The 18,978-nt window shown below is 34.1% G+C and overlaps 1 protein-coding gene across 2 annotated transcripts in view; it reads right to left on the reverse strand.

Moving 5' to 3' along the window:
* LOC142336299 (transient receptor potential cation channel subfamily M member-like 2) overlaps positions 1–18,978 on the reverse strand; it is a 140,195-nt gene that overhangs the window by 57,010 nt on the left and 64,207 nt on the right. For both annotated transcript variants that reach the window (XM_075385017.1, XM_075385016.1), the window contains 5 exons: positions 16,733–16,939; positions 14,394–14,548; positions 12,216–12,345; positions 9,921–10,006; positions 7,415–7,531 (listed from right to left, as the gene is read on the reverse strand). In XM_075385017.1, coding sequence (XP_075241132.1) covers positions 7,415–7,531; positions 9,921–10,006; positions 12,216–12,345; positions 14,394–14,548; positions 16,733–16,939 — 695 coding nt within the window. The remainder of the gene's footprint in view (positions 1–7,414; positions 7,532–9,920; positions 10,007–12,215; positions 12,346–14,393; positions 14,549–16,732; positions 16,940–18,978) is intronic.

Raw genomic sequence — 18,978 nt, forward strand, 5'->3', positions numbered from 1 at the left:
TGGAGAGGGATACATTTTCTGAGTTGTCACTGTCAGAGTTCAGCTGTACCAGTTGGTTATTGTCCTTTGTACCGCTTGACTGTGGGTTTTGTTGGATGTTCTGCGACAGTATCTTTTTTTCTAAACATTTATTAGTTAGATTTTTATATTTGAGGTTGTGTTTTGATGGTTTTGTTGTGATGTTAGAGGTTTCTCTGTTCGGTTTTTGTCCAAATTGGGCTTCGAATGGAGTTATTTTTGATGTGGAGCTTGGTATCAATCTGATGCTTTCAATGATATTTGCTACGCGATTTGCTAATGGTACTGTTGACCAGTTGAGGTCTATGTCGAACACTGCTAATCGCTTTTTTTCGTTTGTATTAACCGTTCGACCATGCCTGTTACTCTGTGGTCTCCAGCTAGTGCTGGAAATTATTTTATATTTTTGTTTTTGCAGAATAGTTTGAATTATTTTGCTTTGAATGCTTGTGCTTGATCGCATCTTATTGAGCTTGGTATGCCATTAAGTTTACAGTAACTTTCTAGATATTCTATTGTTGTGTTTGTATCACAGTTGTTGTATGTTTCTGCGTGGGGGAATCGTGATAGTCTATCTACGGTTACTAGGATATAGTTTTTTTGTGTGTTATTTTTGAATGGAATAGGTCCTGCGAAATCCATTTGGATTTCCTCGTTTGGTTCTGTTAATTGACTTAGTGTGCCTAAAATGTTTCTTGGAAATATGGCTTTTAAATTTTTACCTTTGTCGATGCAATGTTTGCAATTTTGCGCTTGCGCCACTATTTCACTGTGAATATGGGGATAACAAACACGTTGGGCCAATGCGAGCAATCCCGCTTGTCCTGGATATTTGCTGTGTATTGTCAGCAATAGTAGAGGACGTAATTTTGAAGGAATTACCAATCTGTTGTCGAATAAGAGACAACCAGTAGGTGTTACCGAGAGATCTCGGCATATCTTTTAAAATGCAGAATTAGTTTTTTTAGCGATAACCAATCTCTTTTGGTAACCCAGTCAGTTATAGGACCTAAGCCCTTTTTGGAATGTTCAGCTAAAAATTCTTCGTTATATACTCTCATCAGTTTTGTCTATATTCTGGGGTCGGTAATTGATCAATTGCTGTAAATAATTCAGCATGTTTGTGGTCCTGTATAGCTGAAAGGCCTTTGCCTTTGTTTGAGTCTATATCGGTTTGCGTGCTTATGTCTCTAGGCTGTTTATCTGGTGATGATTGTATATCCATATTAAATACTTTTTTGTTTGGGGCTCGTTTTCTCTTTTTTATTTGTATTTCGAATGTGTTTCTATATGGATTTTGTCTTGTAGTAATGGCCATTAATTGTGGTTTTTCGAATGAAGCAAAATTTGGAGTAGTGAGAGTCAACTTATTCTTGAGTGTGTTAAGGCAAAAAGCGTGTTCTTTACTGCGCGTGTTTTGTTTATCGTGTGTGACGTCATTTTGTTCTATTTGTTCTCTCTCCAATAGGTTATTATAATAACCAGTTGGTTTTACAGTGTTGGTTGGTTCAATTATGTGTTCTAACCATGTGTGTTTTTATTCATGTATAGTATTTATCACAATCTTTCCGTCATCTTCGCTTTCAGGTGTAGGTTTTCGGAAGGGTTTCTGCCTAAAAAATCTGCGATTCCCATGTTTGTTCCTGGTATGTGTTCAATAGTGAAATTAAATGGCAGCAACCTGTCTATCCATCTGCATAATCTTATTTGGTATGTTCTATTTCCTCTGTTATTTTTCAATGCTGATAATAGTGCTTGGTGTTTTTTTTGTAGGGCAAATTTGTTTCCATACAAGTAATATTTGAAGTGTTCTAGTGCCCATACAATTGCTATTAATTCCAATTCATTTGTGCTGTATCTTTCCTTTAGTTTTTTTAAGAATCTACTTGCATATGCTACTGGTCTCCATATGGAGTTGTTTTTTTGTTCTAGGCATGCCCCTAGTCCTTTTCTAATTGCATCGCATTCCACTCTTTTTTCTTTGTTGATGTCAAAATGTTTATTTTCAGTGATGTTTGTTATTTGTCTTTTGATTCTTTTCAAATGCTGTAGTATGGTGATCCTTCAAGTCTAGTTTATTTTGTGATTATGTATTGTTTTTGATAAAAATGGACGTAGTGGTTCCAATAGTTCTGCGAGTTTGGGTTTGAATTTTATAAGGTGGTGTATGCAACCCATGAATGATCTGAAATGTTTGAGTGTTTTTGGTGTTTCTAATCTGTTTATTGAGTCGCATTTATTTTTATTGAGTCGCGGTGGGAGTTATGCCAGTTGGTGTGATTTGAAATCCCAGCCAATTTATTTTTTTCTTAACAAATTCGAATTTTCTAGTTTTATTGCTAAGTTCTCTTTGTCCAGTTGGTACAGTATTTTGTCTATTTCGTTTTCGTGGTAGGCTAGATGTCCTTTTGTTATTACCAATATGTCATCTAAGAAGGCGATTTTGTGATGGCCGTTTTGTAATGTTACATCTATTGTTTTTTCAAAGTTGTGGGCATGTCTGTCAGCCCACAAGAACCGTTTAGGAATCTTACCGTTTGTTCCTGTTGCTTTTCCTCCTAGTATGTTGAAACTGCAATGTTTTTGTTATTGTGAGTCTAATAGTATTTGACTGTATGCGTATTTTAGGTCTATTTTTGAGAAATAGATTGTTCCATTTTGTGTTTTACTTTCGGAAATGTAGGTTGCTACTGCATCTATGAGGTGGTCTATGCTTTGCATTTGGTATTTGTTTATGGATTGCATCATTCAATTCTTTTGAATCTAATGCTATTGTGACACATTTTTCTTTCTTCACTGTTATTACTACTAGGCTTATGAAATATTCGTCTTAAAATTATTCTAATCTCATTAACTGTTTGTCTTCGGTTAGATTTTCTAGTTCTTTTTCTACTCGTTCTAAAAGGTGTAGTGATACTCTTCTGCTTTTGTGTTGTGTCGATTTGGAATTTTCTTTGAAAGTTGACTTTGCAATGTGATTTTTAGACCAACCTAATCTAGTACATAAGTGTAGGTATTTTTTGAATATCCATTTGATTATGTTCTGCTCGATCGTTGTGTCTGATATAAACCCAATGGTCTTACCAGTTGGTTTAACGCTGTTAGATGGATTCCAATTTTGTGTAGAATATCTCTTCCCATTACGTTTTGCGGAAGATTGTCCACTAGTAGAACTTTGCAGTTTATTGCTGTCCACGATCCTGATTTGAGATTTACGTTCAGTACTCCTTTTATTTCGATATCTTGATTATTGAAACATTTGTACTTTGTTTTTTCCGTAAAGTTTGTTAACTTTGTATCACGATATTTGGCTGTGATTTTTTTCGTAGTGGCTTGTTGCGTAAATGATCTTGGAGATCCTGTATGAGACATTTTGTTTTGACCCACAATTCTCTACTTATGTCTTTGTTTAATGATACCTTTTTTGCTTCCCTGAAACCAGTTGGTCGTACAATGTTTATGGATGACCAGTCTTGCATGAGTTTTTTAATGTACAACGCAGCTTCTCCGTCTACCGTTTCGTCTTCTTGTTCTTCTTCTTCTTGTTGTTCTTCCTGAATGTGGCGGACTCTGCGTGTTTGTTGAAAGTGTTGTTGGGGTGTATTTTTGTTTTCTTGTCGGGTGTGAATGTTTTTCTCCTTTCGTGCATGGGTGCTTTGCAAAAAGATGTGTACTGTCCTGTTTTCTTGCATATTTGGCATGTGAAATTTTGAGCTTCGCACATGTTGAGGTGATTTCTAATGAATGGTTGGCCGCACTTAAAACATGGTTCTATTTTGCCTGGTGTTGGTGTTGGTAGTATTGGTTGTTTGAATTGTCTTTGTTGTTTTGGGTTACGTGAGTTTTCCTGATATATGATACATTTGATCTGTTTGTGTTGCTTGTGTGAGCCTTTAATATCTCCTGTCGGTAAGCTTGGCCTCTCTCTCTCTCTCTTTTTATGGCAAAGTTTAACACTTGTTGTGGTGTCCGAACCTCTGATAACAAATCTATTTGCATGGAATTGTTGGTCAAGTTTGAGATGAATAAATCTTTTACTAGATCCTCTTTCAGGTCTTTAAGTTTGCACATCGCCCTGCTTCACGTATTCTGCTGTAGAATGTTTCAAGTGATTCAAGTTGTTGCATCGATTTGAAAATTTTGAATCTGTTGAATGGGGTGTTCCGTGGAATTGTGAAGGTGATTAAGTTCGTGTACAAGTTCGTGTGTGGTGAATTTTTCTATTTGTGTGTGTGTGGGTTCTTCTGGTGGCATGTTTTTCTTGCTTCTGCTCCAAGTGATAGATATATGAGGCTTTTAGTCTTTGTATCTGCCTCATCCCATGGTATCCTGTCAACTAACGCTCCTTTTTCTCTCTGATTTTTCACTCATTCTGGAAATTAACTCTTCGTCTTTCGTTTCGTTGTTCTCTGTGTCTAACTTTTTCGTCTGTTTCACCTTCTAATTCTTCTGCGTATGTGGGGAGTGTAGGGTAGAATAGATCAATTGGCTGTGGTTTTAATTTTAATATTTTAACTACTTCTATATTGTCGCGTGCCATTATCGCCATTTTTAATGTAGAAAACCATTTTTTCCATTCTAAGGGGGGTGTTGCTCCCGATTCCCAGAATGAGTTCACTCCTAATGGAGATCTTGCTGGCTGCGCCATGTGAAGTAACGTTTCCGAGTAGGCTACTTGACGTGTGATTTGAGGATTTAGTGGTGAATGTATTGGAGTGGTCCACACCAGTTGGTTGGAGGAATCTATATTAGAGTTATGTAAAGGTGTGTAATTCTGAGTATGTGTTATAGATTTTTATCTAATTGTCTAGGAGTAACTTGATGATCACAACTAGTTTGTTAAGGAAAGTTTGTTGAGCCACGAGGCGACTGAGTCATATCTTAAATCTATCTCGTCTGCACTTCTCTTCAGGGTGTCAACAACACTTCAGGGCTATAACGTTCTAACAGACAGGTTGCACAAGTTGAGCAATCCGCTCCAATTGGTTAACAGTATATACATAGACAGTCAATAGATAACATAAAAGACTAAGTGTTTATAGATAGATATGATAGTTCTTGGTTACTTATACTGAGTTCTATTGATTCCTGTATCACAATAATAATAATTATAATTAAATAATAATAATAATAATAATAATAATAATAATAATAATAATAGTAATATTAATAATAATAATAATAATAATAATAATAATAATAATAATAATAATAATAACAATAATAATAGTAATAATAATAATAATAATAATAATAATAATAATAATAATAATAATAATAATAATAATAATAATAATAATAAAATTAATAATGTCAATAGTAATAATAACAATGATATTAATGATGAAAATAATAATAACAATAATAATAATGAATTCAACCAAAAAGAGTTAAAACCAGCATGGTAGTCCCCAGATAAGGAGAAATCAAGTTTCAATAATTAAAATTTCTCGAAGACTTTCCATCCTGAATTGTAACTTTTATTTTTGAATCTTTTTACTACTTCCCCTTCCAAAAAATTTTCCACTTCTCTTAGAAACTGACTTTGATTTTTATGTGATGAACAGTTAGCAAAACTGTTTTGTTCAGCCAATGAACTATTGAATCGGGCTACTCTAATAAATTGATTGTCTTCAGAACGTTTCCGAAAAGTTTCTCCAGCTTCAATAAACAATTTTTCACTTCATCTGATCTTTGCACCACCAAAAGTTAATGACCAGTGGTCAGAGGCATTAACAGAAGTTAAGTCTAGTAAAATCTTGTTAAGCAGAAATAGTTCGTTGAGAACTATAAAAAACCTGACTGGCAATAGGCGAATTCGAATGAGGCTTTCAAAGTATTCATTGCCACCCAACATTGAACGGCAAGTTATCCGAATTTAACGTCATCATTGCAGTATTTCCAAGCGTTAAAGGTATTGAGGTCCAGAGTTCCAAACAATTGACGCATAAAAGACCGCAGAGAATATATTTGTTTTCATCAATTTGCACCTGACAGTTTCATTTTTGGTTCAAGGTTTACTCTTCCTAGATGATTCAATTTCTGAAGTACTTTCTTTCTGGTCATATCGAGTTGACAATTCTTAGTCATGCTGGACGTAAATTTTTTCCGAGGTCTTTAGTTTGTCTTTCGTTTTGATATTAATATATTTTGCAAATAACTCTGCGGAGGAATCAGGTGTAATTTTGTATTTTTGAATGCTGAATTTGTCGAAAAATTAAATTTAGTTTACTTGAGCCACACCCTTTGATAGCTCTATTTATGTCAAACGGAAGCTTTTCATATTCTGAAATCTGTCCTATTATTTTTGTATCATCGCCCCTAAAGGAACGTTTTGTTAATAATATGATCAGATATGTCATATACGTACACGGAGAACATAAACACAGCAATTATCGATCCCTGAGGACCCAAGCTCGAGGTTTGTGAGAAAGTCGAGTAACTGTCTGCAATTTTTATTCTCTGTTGTCGATTAAGTAGGTATGGAGCAATAAAATTTAAAAATTTTTCATTAAATCCAAAACGAGCGAGCTTTTGAAGAACAATGCTAAAGTTAAACGCATAAAATGATATGGCAATATCCAAGTAAACTGTTATCGAGGATTAATTTTCATCTAAGGCTTGATATAAGTTATCACATTATAGTAAAAATTGAGTTACTGTTGCATGCTTTGCCGAAAACCATGTGGAGCATTTCAAAACTTCCTTTCGACTGTCTTCTTAATTTGTTTGTAAACTGTTCTTTCAAAAATTATAGAAAGTGCATAGAGCAGTGCAACTGGTCTGTAATTGTGATTTCCATTTTGATACCATTTTCGTGATGAGGACGCACGTGTACGTTTTTACAGACTTTGGTAAATTGGCAAGCGTTAGTAATGCAGCTAAATATATATAAGGTACTGTTTATCATGTACGGCGCTGAGGCTATAAAGAGTGATGGTGTTATCTGATTTTTTGCGTTGAAAGTGATTGAAACAGCCCAACCAGATTAATCTCTGGTTGGGTTGTTTCAGGCACAATAATGTCAGAATTATCTTCGATAAAAACTGAAGAGAAATGCTCGTTAAAACATTCCGCAATTGGTTGAGAACCCTTTATATCTTGATCTCTATATTTCATTTTCTCGGGGAAAGTTTGTTTTTGGTTTAGTTTGGACAAAATTTTGTATGCATCGTTGTTAACTCTTCATTGCAAACTCTTCATTAATGCAATTCTATAATAACTCATCTTCCTTAACACTACAGCGGAGGCATTTAGCGTGCCTTCGTTTCTACCTGAGACCTCGCGAGCTTCTTAAAGCACAGTAGAAAACGATTTCTGCCAAGCTGAGGAAAAATTGAGGCTCTACTTCCGTGAAATTTTAAATAGCTTATTACTACAGTTGAGGTTTTCTAACCTATCCTGAATGACAGACTGGCATGCAGACTGGCTGATGAACTCAATGTTGAAGGTCATCTGGGCAATCTCAAATGCTGACCTCACGCCCCACGTCTTGTGACTCGACTCCAATATCCTGCAGTCAGCAATTTTCAGCATTGTCAATAAAGTTTTTATAAAATTTCACGCATTTTGCAATCATAAGTCTGTTTTTTGTTATGATGTGTAAATAGTGATGAGTAAAAATAAAATTGCCAATCGTGGCTGAGGTGCCAGACCAAACTGTCCAGACCAAAGTTGAAGGCATGAGGAGTCCTTACGCGCACAAACTTTTAACTGAACAGCCTGCGTAAAGAGTAAAGAGCATGAAAAACAAGTAAACAATTTTGAACGTAAGGAAGATGTGAACATGAGTACATTCGGTTTGAAAGGATCTGAACATAGACGAAGTCCGTCTGTTTATACAGCTTTCTGTTTTTTCTTCAGCCTGGGCGCTGAATCTTGTCATTTAACTTACAATTTGATCCAAAGAAATTCTTCGACTAACAAATAGTGTTAATTATTCGCCCAATTTTTGAAAAATCACTCTGGTTTGTTCAACAAAAAAAATGATCGCGTGTAAAAGCGTGGCAAAGAAAAAATGACAAATAGAAAGTAGACATGATTCAATAATTAACAACCATATTTGATGTCGTATGAGCATATTTAAAATATCATTTTTTGAAATCTCGCAAATGTATTCCAATGGGATTTGAAAAACATATTTTTGGTTTCCGACAGATTTAAAGCCGCAATTTGTAACAAATAATATGTAGTTTTTCTATTTCTGTTTGATTTCGGCCAGTTTTGTACTCTGCCTCTATTTGTAACAATTAATTGAACCAACTCTCTCTTTCTTTCACACACACTGATACCACTCATAGTTCACAAACACAGGCTCTGATAAACATATACCCACCTATGCGCACTCTCATACACACAGCTAGAGACGCACAAATAAAACCCGGACACAAAAACTCAACTTTATTCAAAATTTTCATTTTGCGGAACTAATTTTTACCCATCGTTTGCATCGTAAGTTTAAGTCAGGTTTGTTTTATCTGGAAAATTAGGTGTGAAAAATTTCAGGATGTTGTACGGGTAGTTGTACAGTTTACGCTAAAACTTGAAACGAACATTAAAAAATTCTTTTTAAAAAATTTCAGCAAAAATTTTGATGAGTTTCATGAGCATAATGGACCAATTCGTTTTTTTTTCAAAATCTCTCAGATGTGTTACTCTGAGTTTATTTAAAACCGCAATTTTTAGCAAACATTAAGTAGTTTTTCTGATGTGTTATAGATTACTGACTGTTTTAACACTCTGCATATCCTTGTGTCTACCATGTGACGGAACGTTAAAGGCAGTCCTTAAAAGCTCGTATTTAGTAGCCTTAAAGAAAATGGGTATCAGTAAAATTTTGTTTTGAATTTTCACCCTTGGACTTTATTCTAAAGAAATAGAAAATTTTAGAAGTTTTTATGTGAGCTAAAAATGACTGAGAACATATGAACAATTGCACAAGTAAAAAAATTTAGTTTTTGATTTTTTTGAAACAGCAGTTTGAAAATAGAGAATTGAAAATTAATTTTCTCATTTTATAATAGGTAATAAATTTTTGTATTAAGTTTTCAACCTGGCAATCAATAAAGTCTCTATTTCTCAAAATCTTCTGTATTTTATTATAATAGATGAGGTTAGTTCGAACGAACCACCCAGACAACGTAAAGACTACAATTGGAAAATATAACAAAAGATCTCCATCTTTAATTTCTTATATTGATTGTGATGATTATTCATAAAACCGGTTTTTTCTACGTCTCCGTCGTTTTGAAAATAGTCAGTTTTGATTAAATAAGAAGGTTTTTTCTCAAAAACGACTTTAGAATGCAGAAAAAGAAATTTTGCCTGCTCTTAGTTTTTTATTTTGCAATTGAGTTACTTCTGCTATTTTTAGAGCCTTAACTTGCCTGAAAAATTTTGGTTTTTACAAAAAATCTGTTCGATGCAGAGCAAAATTGGTTTTTGCGATAGCTCCTAATCAGCAGAAAATAGACATCACAAAAAAATAAACAAAATTCTGAGAAAAAACGATTTAAGTGATCTTGGTCAAATAATTAAAATTGCCAAGTTTTCGGCTTGAAACTGCAAACAATTACCCATGGCAATCAAAACTCCTTTTAATCTAACCAATGTTATTACAAATCTTTGAATTTATTTTTAACCTTAATCTTTAATTTCAACGCGATCTGTCATCCCCTCAGGGCGAAGTTTTTTTCCTTTTCGATTTTTCCTTCGTTAACTTTAAATTATTGCCGCTTTTTTCTTTTGGATATTTTTTAAATAAATCAAAACCAGCTCCTGAGGGCTCAAAACGGTATTTTTTTCAACGATGCATAATCAAAAAGTGAAAATTTGAGTGAAGTAAAACAACGCCAGCCTAGGATATATATATTTTTTTGCCCATTTTGAAAAATTTGGCTAACTTTTCTGTGAGGACGGGATCGGCTGAATGACACACTCCTAGAACACCAACTGCTCTCTCTTGAAATGTATGTCGCATCAGTTGAGCCTAATCACAAATTATGGCCCATACAAAGATCAACTTTAAATTTAGCGCGAATTTCGGCAGCATAACCATATTATTGGCAACAAATTTAGATAAACTATGTAAAACATTAATTTTATACTTGAATTATTGCAATGATCCTAAAAAGATTTCTCTTAGCTTCAGAGAAAAACAATTGAAATTGTTCTTAATGAATTGGAAATGTTAGGTTCTCAGATTTTTGTATAAAGATGGATTTAGATTTCGGAATCAATTGATAACTACATTTTTTTAATGATCAATCACGCTATAGTCAACAAATTAATTTTGGGCTTTTAATAAGTTAATTGGTACAAATTTATGGTTCTGACCCCACTTGTGGGTGGGAGACTATATACTCAAATGGTTTTTTTTCAATAAATTTTGGCCAATCGACATATTCATCGAAAAGAAATGTGAGTGGTATCATTAAAATATTTAAAAGCTCGTTCAGTGTAGAATTCGAAATTAAAAAGATATTTTTCGAATTTCGTTTTAGTGTTCATAAGAGACAAAAGGCGATTGAAAAGGTTAGTTCTAGTCTCATAGGGAAGTTTAATATCAAGGAAATTGGAATTCTGTTCGAGAGCTCTTTTTTAGAAATTTTTTTTGTATTTTCTCGCTTTTTTTAAGTCACTTAGAGACATGTTACCTTTCGTTACTAACAAAATTTATTTACAATCAAATGATGCTCAAGGAACAAAAAATTAGTTTTAAAAGAATCATTCATACTTTTTTGAAATTTTGATTTTCGTTTTGAGACTTTACTAAATTTTGTGTAGTCCTATAGCACACACTAGTTGATAAAAAATTAATAGGATTCCTAATGAGCATTAATTGAACCTATCTAGTGCTTTGAGTGAACAGCTAATGGCTGTTAAAGCTTTGAAAATATTTTTTTTTAAAATAAATTTTGAACGTTAACCCATCTTAAATACTTTTTAGTGAACTGTAAGTCAGTGTCGGTAATAAGAGGAGCAAGCCCCTTCCTTTCTACTGCGACCAAAATAAAATTAGTTAATGATTTTGTATTTTATCTATTGGCTTAATAACTTCGATGCCACAAAGATTCATATATATATATATATATATATATATATATATATATAAATATATATATATACATTTGTATATATATATATATATATATATATATATATATATATATATTTATATATATAGATATATATATATATATATATATATATATATATATATAAATATATACATATATATATATATATATATATTTAACTTTTGGACATTTTTTTCAAAAATTTGGTTTTTTTGAAATCCTATCACAATATCCTAATATTGATAGTTCCCATTGGTTTAGAAGAGACGTTAAATGAATCATGGAGAGTCATCAATTTCGGAGGAAAAGTTATTGTCTGATTGGCTTCGACACATTCTTGTCCTCGCACTTTTCTACTGAATTTTTGGCCTTTGCCTGTGTTTGTTAATTTGGCTTCAATTTTAATGGATTCAATAGTTTGTGTTTTTGCAAATTGTTTGCTTTTTTTATTTTTCTGGCATCTTTAGTTGTTTCTATGGCTTAGTCTAACCAAAGGACAGTTCCTATCAGTTTTGTAATGACTTTTTAGTAAATTTATGAAGAATTATTTTGATAAAAGCTTATGATTTTTGGACATTCTTGGATTTTAAGACGTTTGAAACTGTTCGCTTTTAAAAATGTTGATTGATTATTGCATTTTGCTTCATTATTTCGTCTTTTTGTCGACTTGTTCCCTAGGCTCTTTAAGGAAAAGTCCTATCTGCTGTATAGTTATGAAAAAGTTATAGTTAAGATTAAAAATGTGTGATTAGACTTGATCTGATTGCAGCATTTTGACGTTGTTACTAAGTCCTTTTAATTTTATATATAGAGTTTTTGACGTTAAATTTTTTTTTGCTTCTTTTGTGTTCGTTTTTTTTGTGGTAGTCTTTTTAATGGCAGATCTCGTGAGCACTGTAATGAGGCATTTCATTAGGTAATTCAATTAGTAGTTTGGGTGCATAACAATTTTTTTTAAAACTCAAACATCTATTTTTAATTATCTCTTCATTTGGTTGGCAATTAAGTCAAAAATGTAGATGAGCTCGGGTCAGAACATTATGTGCAAATGCACATTAGCGAGCCTCGTTGTTTATTTTGGGTTAAGTGGGCATTGGCTGTTCAATTGGGCAAACTGACCACTTCCTCCTCTTCTCTGTGTGTTTTGATGTGGAAAGTTTCGAGGATACGTGAACAGAAAGCGGTTGCAGACAGACTGGCCGCTATCTTGGATGGCATCAACTCCCAGAAGAACAGGGCCAGATCGTATCTAAAAAGCCATAAGTAACAAACTGTCGTGGTCGATAACACGGGTTAAAGAATTCAATAAGTTGAATTTTAAATTAAAATTGGACTTATTGAATTCTTTCGACCCGTGTTATCGACCACGACAATGGTGTCCAGATCTTATTGACGAACTTTGTCAATAAGTAATTGCCACAAAACTAAATTCAATTCTAATTCAGTCTTGGCGCTATCATTACCTTATTGACTTATCAATCATATGTCAAAAGTAAATTCTCCAACCAACAGAAACCTGATTCTAATATCCACTGACCTCCAACTGATGAACTCGATTGTACCTAGGCTATATATGATTCTCATGAAATGTTGATGAAATTAGAAAATCACCTCCGGGATTCGGAACTAAGATCTATTCACATGTCAATCAAGTAAAATATTTTAGCTAATCTAAATTTTCTCTGTATATTTTCGCATAGATAAGTACTATAAATACTAGCTAATTTTTGTTTATTTTCAGTTCCAAATTTAATTTAAAATTCAACTTATTGAATTCTTTTGACCCATGTTATCGACCACGACACAGACATTGAGATGATGTCATTTCATCGAGTCTTTAATATTATAAACATTTCTAATAAGAACTAAGAAAGCTCAACGTATTCATCTTTATAAGCACCAATACGAAAGGAAAATGTTCAATATCAAATTGACTGGCCATGAATATTTTTTCAGGTGTCCAGCCTTTTCGCCCTCATTTTTTTAGCGTCGTATCACTTCAACTCTCTATCACTTCCCCCCGATTTTAATCCTTTATATAATTTACTATTAAAATTGGTAGTATAATAATTTGGTCATGCCTTTCGGACTTGAAATAAAGATATCACAACTGGAATTAAAGTATGCACTTAATTATGAGAAAACATGCTTGAATGCTGACTGCTAATTAACAGGGTGCAGCCTTGTATTAAAACTGAAAAGATTCTGAGTCAGGACGGGGACTGTACTGAAGTGTGCTACACTCAGTAACACTATTTGATAATCTTAGTGCTATTTTGAGAATTTACGTTATAGTGCGTGAAGCACAAAACTTGATTTGGACAAAGTCCATTTTACGTGTGAACAAATTACTAAGTAGTTTTGAATAAGCTACTATTTTAAGATCACTAACTTAAACTGAGAATACCATGACGTGATATTGGCACGCCACAAAGAGAACACCAACTTAACCTTGGTAACTCTGTCCACACTGTTATCTCTATCCAATAGGATACTAGAGAACCACGTGTCCATAAGTATAAAAGGAGCTTGCACGCTCAACCACGACGCACTTCTTCACTTCAGCACAATTTGGTCCCTGATAACTTCTGATTTAAATCATACTCCTGTATTGCTCCCTTGCTCAATCTCAACTTACTCGAGATATTTTCTAACTTAGAATATTTCGTGACTTGTTCTTAACTAAGAACTTTCTAAGTCATAAAATATCAACTTAGCACAATTTTGGAAATCAGGTAAGTTTAACTAAACTTCTCTAAGTATAATTAAACATCTCTTAAACTCTTTCTAAGTTACAAGTTAACTTAGAAAAATTCAACCTGTGCTATCTAGTGCTATCTCAGTCTTAATAACTTTAACTATTCTATCCCTTCATGCTCGGTTCATATTTGATGTTGTTTAACATAAATTATTAATTCATATTTGCATTTAACTTTCTTTAATACTTAACCATATACCAAGAGTAGAACTAGGGGTTGAACTCTCAAGTTATACATGTGGTCCCGCGATTAACCCCGTCGTTTAAGTATCTAATGTACGGACCAGCAGTATGGGACATTCTCTGATGTATTTTCTGAATCAGAGCTGATGGATTAAATTTTTAATGGTTAAAATTGAATGGTCAATTAACTTGGTTATCACAACTATGGTCATCAACAGTTCCACAATTTATTGAATCACATATCAGCAGTCCATCTCATTTTTCAACCCATGCAATGGACTTCTATTGCAATTTGCTTTTTTTGTTCTCCCTACTTCAGTTAAAAGCTGATTAAAAAAATATAATTAACTAACTACCTGAGGAACAGGAGTGCGTATATAAATAGACTCCGTTCAGGTGATAGAAGTGCTACTTCATCTGCTTGGTACAATCTCGGCTCCACTTTCCCCTTCAGACTGCTCTTGTAAGACGAGGACTTGCTATTCTCTTGAAATGGCTTCTCAATTTTATCCTGAAAACAAAGCGAGGCTCTTATGCCAGCCTACTTAATATTTATTTTGAAACAGATGTCTGAGGAATTAATTATGTGCGCCCAGGTCGAGGTGTTCGTCATATCCAGTCTCTATGATGAAACCATGTCCCAGGCCGTTAAAGACAAACGTAAACATTCAACGTTGCATCTCTTATAAGAGTCTCATGTAACCTTTTTGAAATTTTGGGCGATGCTCTTTTTGAGCATGATGATGAGAATACTATCTTAAAAAATAGAAAATAACGTTTTAGCATTATAAAAAGTGCCCGACAAAACCAGAAAAAACATGCCGAGTGCCAGGAACCTTCAAAAATTTTTAATTGCAGAATATTTTTTATTGTTTTTCATTTAATAATGAAATTTGGCATGTCTTAGTTTAGCTCAACGAAAACATGCAGTACTGGGCGGACAACATACAAATGGCATACATTGTTTAAGTACTAATATGCTATGAGACAGGTTTCGGGCTCTTACTACTATTTCTCATTATAGCTCACAAAAGCGTTCATTCAATTTGAGAGCGATTAAAATAAGCCAGGAAATTATGCCATTATTAACTCAAATTACGATTTCAAATATTTCGGAGACAATCGAGGAGAAGAATACTGTTTTCACGAATTCTTGAGCACATATTTTTGTGAGCTGTAATGGTCCAAAAAGTTTCATACAACAGCGTGAGAGGAAAAAGCCTTAACAATAGAGGTTCAAGTTTTTCAATTGAGAGAAGGGCCCAATCCTCCCATTTTTTGAAAAGGTAGCTGTATCAGTCATCTGCCTCTGCAGTCATCTTACTCCAAACTGTTCATGCACAGCTGCTGTAAATGAGCTCATTCGAAAGATTTGGATCAGTTTATGAATGCTTAAACAGCAATTATTTATTGTAGTTTAGTTTTTAACATTGCTTGAGTTGTTTTTTAACTGAGAACAGAAAAGTATAATTTTCAAGATAAACAGACAAAATTTAGGCTAAAAATCAGACTGTTCATAGTATTATCAGAAAATCGATTCATTATGTTAAATCTAAGCTCAGAATAAGTTCATTATGTCCAGACTCAGCTCAGAATTTTACTATGAATTTTACCATGAAATGTCTATAAAGTGTCATGATCAGAACTATGGGCATAGTAAAAATCATAATAAAAATACTATGATTCAGTACTGAAATATTATAAGACTCAGGTCCTGGAATATATGAATGCCTTTATAATATTAAAATTATTAAACTGATCAACAAATATACGCCCTGATCTGACATTTTTTTATGTTTGAGTGTCTCATGAAAAAGTAATGGTCTGACTTGTAAGATCTAGTCACATTCTTGGTAAGAAAATTGTAAGGTCTTAAAGGTCTTATAGGATATCTAATCCCAGGAGGTGCTGCGCGAGCCAGTCCAGCTCTGATCAGAATGATTAAGGTCGCGCACGGGGGTCAACCGCGACCTTTCTAGAGAGTCTCTCAGGACTGCAATACCTATATTCCGGAACATTTGATCAGAGCCCCCGCCGATAGTCTGGTTATAGCGTGGTCTAAAGTTTGGTTAGTCTGAGGGGATATTCTTTCCAGGGTCCGTGCAATCTGACGAGAAACTCTTCTAGAGGCTGGAAAGTCTGCTCAGAATCAAGACGTCCAACCGCGAAAACGGGCTGTGGTTCGCGCCAATGACAAGATAATTAACTCTTGAAGGCACTGTTTTTTGAAGAGGTCCTCCTGATTTTACCCGATGGACATCAAGACCACGCTAGACTAAATGTAGTAATTAGTTTTCGAATAATTTTTTTTGTTCAAACTAATATTTTTCACTGAATAACTCCAGAACCATATACAAAAAATGACATCTATTTTTTCTTAAATCGATACATTATACCAATTCATACTGCCACTTCAACAGTTAAAAGTGTCAGTGTCAGTCGGGGTACCTCCAGTGCACGACCCAAGTGGGTCTGATACCCCCGTGCGCGAAGTAAATCAGTCTGATCAGAGCTGGCTTGGATCGCACGCCTCATTCTGGGATGTTCTATGACAAGTTGTGGCTTGTTTAAAATGGTTCGCGTGGTCAGGGCCTCGTTCAAATTCAGATCTTGTGGACTTTCAAGATGCGGCATTATATGTTTGTCCTGCGTTATCTCGTTATTACTTTTGGACACAACTATTAATTTCACTAACTTGAGTGATGAGAATTTCCCCCGGTCTCTTGACCTCAGTGTATGTTGGCATGTAACTGAAGTCCAATGAGTCATGTAACCATTCAATGACACTGTCAATGGAGTAGAGGGAGTTAGTGGCTGTGCCAGAGTGCTGTTCCAGTGCAGCCAGCAAGAAACAATCGCGGTTCCCATCCAGAGTTTTCTGGTACATCTCGTCAAGCACTGCCTGAAAGAAAATAGCTTCCTATTATTTTCACCTTCCTCGTACGTACGCCAGCTTGTTGCAAAATACGTGCGGTTGCATTAAAGTACTTAGTGTGACATTTTCATTTTAAAGCAACGCGGTTGGAAAGGGACGAAAGGTCGATGTGTTTCGTACATTTCTGTGAAAGTTGCTGATATGCTTTCAAGGCGACTTTCAGCTTTCAAGGGTTAAACGTTACATCGCCCATTTTGCAAATCATACCCCTTGTGAATTAAACCCAATGAAAATATCTTTTAATGCTCAACAAAAATGCCAACAATAGCCCCAGTTACAACCGCTTTTTTGCGTCTGCTAAAAAATTGCGAGTAAAAGAAACAAAGGAGAAAGAGAGAGAGAGAGAGAGAGAGACCCGGGCCGAGGTGTCAACGCTAAAAAACGCAAAATTTTGTAAGATTGGCGTTTAATGCGTTGAATTTATGTAAGATCTACGCTTGAGCGTAGATCATACATAAATTCAACGCATTCAACGCCAATCTTACATAATTTTGCGTTGAATTTTGGCGTAGATCTTACATATTAAGCGTTGGATTTAGCGTAGATCTTACATAAATTCAACGCATTCAACGCCAATCTTACATAATTTTGCGTTGAATTTTGGCGTAGATCTTACATATTAAGCGTTGAATTTAGCGTAGATCTTACATAAATTCAACGCATTCAACGCCAATCTTACATAATTTTGCGTTGAATTTTGGCGTAGATCTTACATAAATTCAACGCATTCAAAGCCAATCTTACATAATTTTGCGTTGAATTTTGGCGTAGATCTTACATATTAAGCGTTGAATTTAGCTTAGATCTTACATAAATTGAACGCATTCAACGCCAATCTTACATAATTTTGCGTTGAATTTAGCGTAGATCCTTACATAAATTCAACGCATTCAACGCCAATCTTACATAATTTTGCGTTGAATTTTGGCGTAGATCTTACATATTTAGCGTTGAATTTTAGCGTAGATCTTACATATTTAGCGTTGCATTTTAGCGTAGATCTTACATATTTAGCGTTGAATTTGGCGTAGATCTTACATAAATTCAACGCATTCAACGCCAATCTTACATATTTTGCGTTGAAATTTGGCGTAGATCTTACATATTTAGGGTTGAATTTTAGTGTAGATCATACATATTTAGCGTTGAATTTAGCGTAGATCTTACAAAAATTCAACGCATTCAACGCCAATCTTACATATTTTGCGTTAAATTTTGGCGTAGATCTTACATATTTAGCGTTGAATTTTAGCGCAGATCTTACATATTTATCGTTGAATTTTAGCGTAGATCTTACATATTTAGCGTTGAATTTAGCGTAGATCTTACATAAATTCAACACATTCAACGCCCATCTTACATAATTTTGCGTTGAATTTAGCGTAGATCTTACATAAATTCAACGCATTCAACGCCAATCTTACATAATTTTGCGTTGAATTTTGGCGTAGATCTTACATATTTAGCGTTGAATTTTAGCGTAATTCTTACATATTTAGCGTTGCATTTTAGCGTAGATCTTACATATTTAGCGTTGAATTTAGCGTAGATCTTACATAAATTCAACGCATTCAACGCCAATCTTACATATTTTGCGTTGAAATTTGGCGTAGATCTTACATATTTAGCGTTGAATTTTATTGTAGATCATACATATTTAGCGTTGAATTTAGCGTAGATCTTACATAAATTCAACGCATTCAACGCCAATCTTACATATTTTGCGTTAAATTTTGGCGTAGATCTTACATATTTAGCGTTGAATTTTAGCGCAGATCTTACATATTTATCGTTGAATTTTAGCGTAGATCTTACATATTTAGCGTTGAATTTAGCGTAGATCTTACATAAATTCAACGCATTCAACGCCAATCTTACATATTTCCAAGTTTTTCTTTCGAAAAATCAATTTTTTTTCAATGTTTCGACTCCTATGCTGCAAAGGTGAGAAATGAGGAGTCAGAGAAAAATCATTTTTAGTACTCTTTTATAGTGCAAAATCCAAT

This window comes from Convolutriloba macropyga, chromosome 3, assembly GCF_964194025.1.
Source record: "Convolutriloba macropyga chromosome 3, txConMacr16.3, whole genome shotgun sequence".
In the NCBI taxonomy this organism is placed as follows: Eukaryota; Metazoa; Xenacoelomorpha; order Acoela; family Convolutidae; genus Convolutriloba; species Convolutriloba macropyga.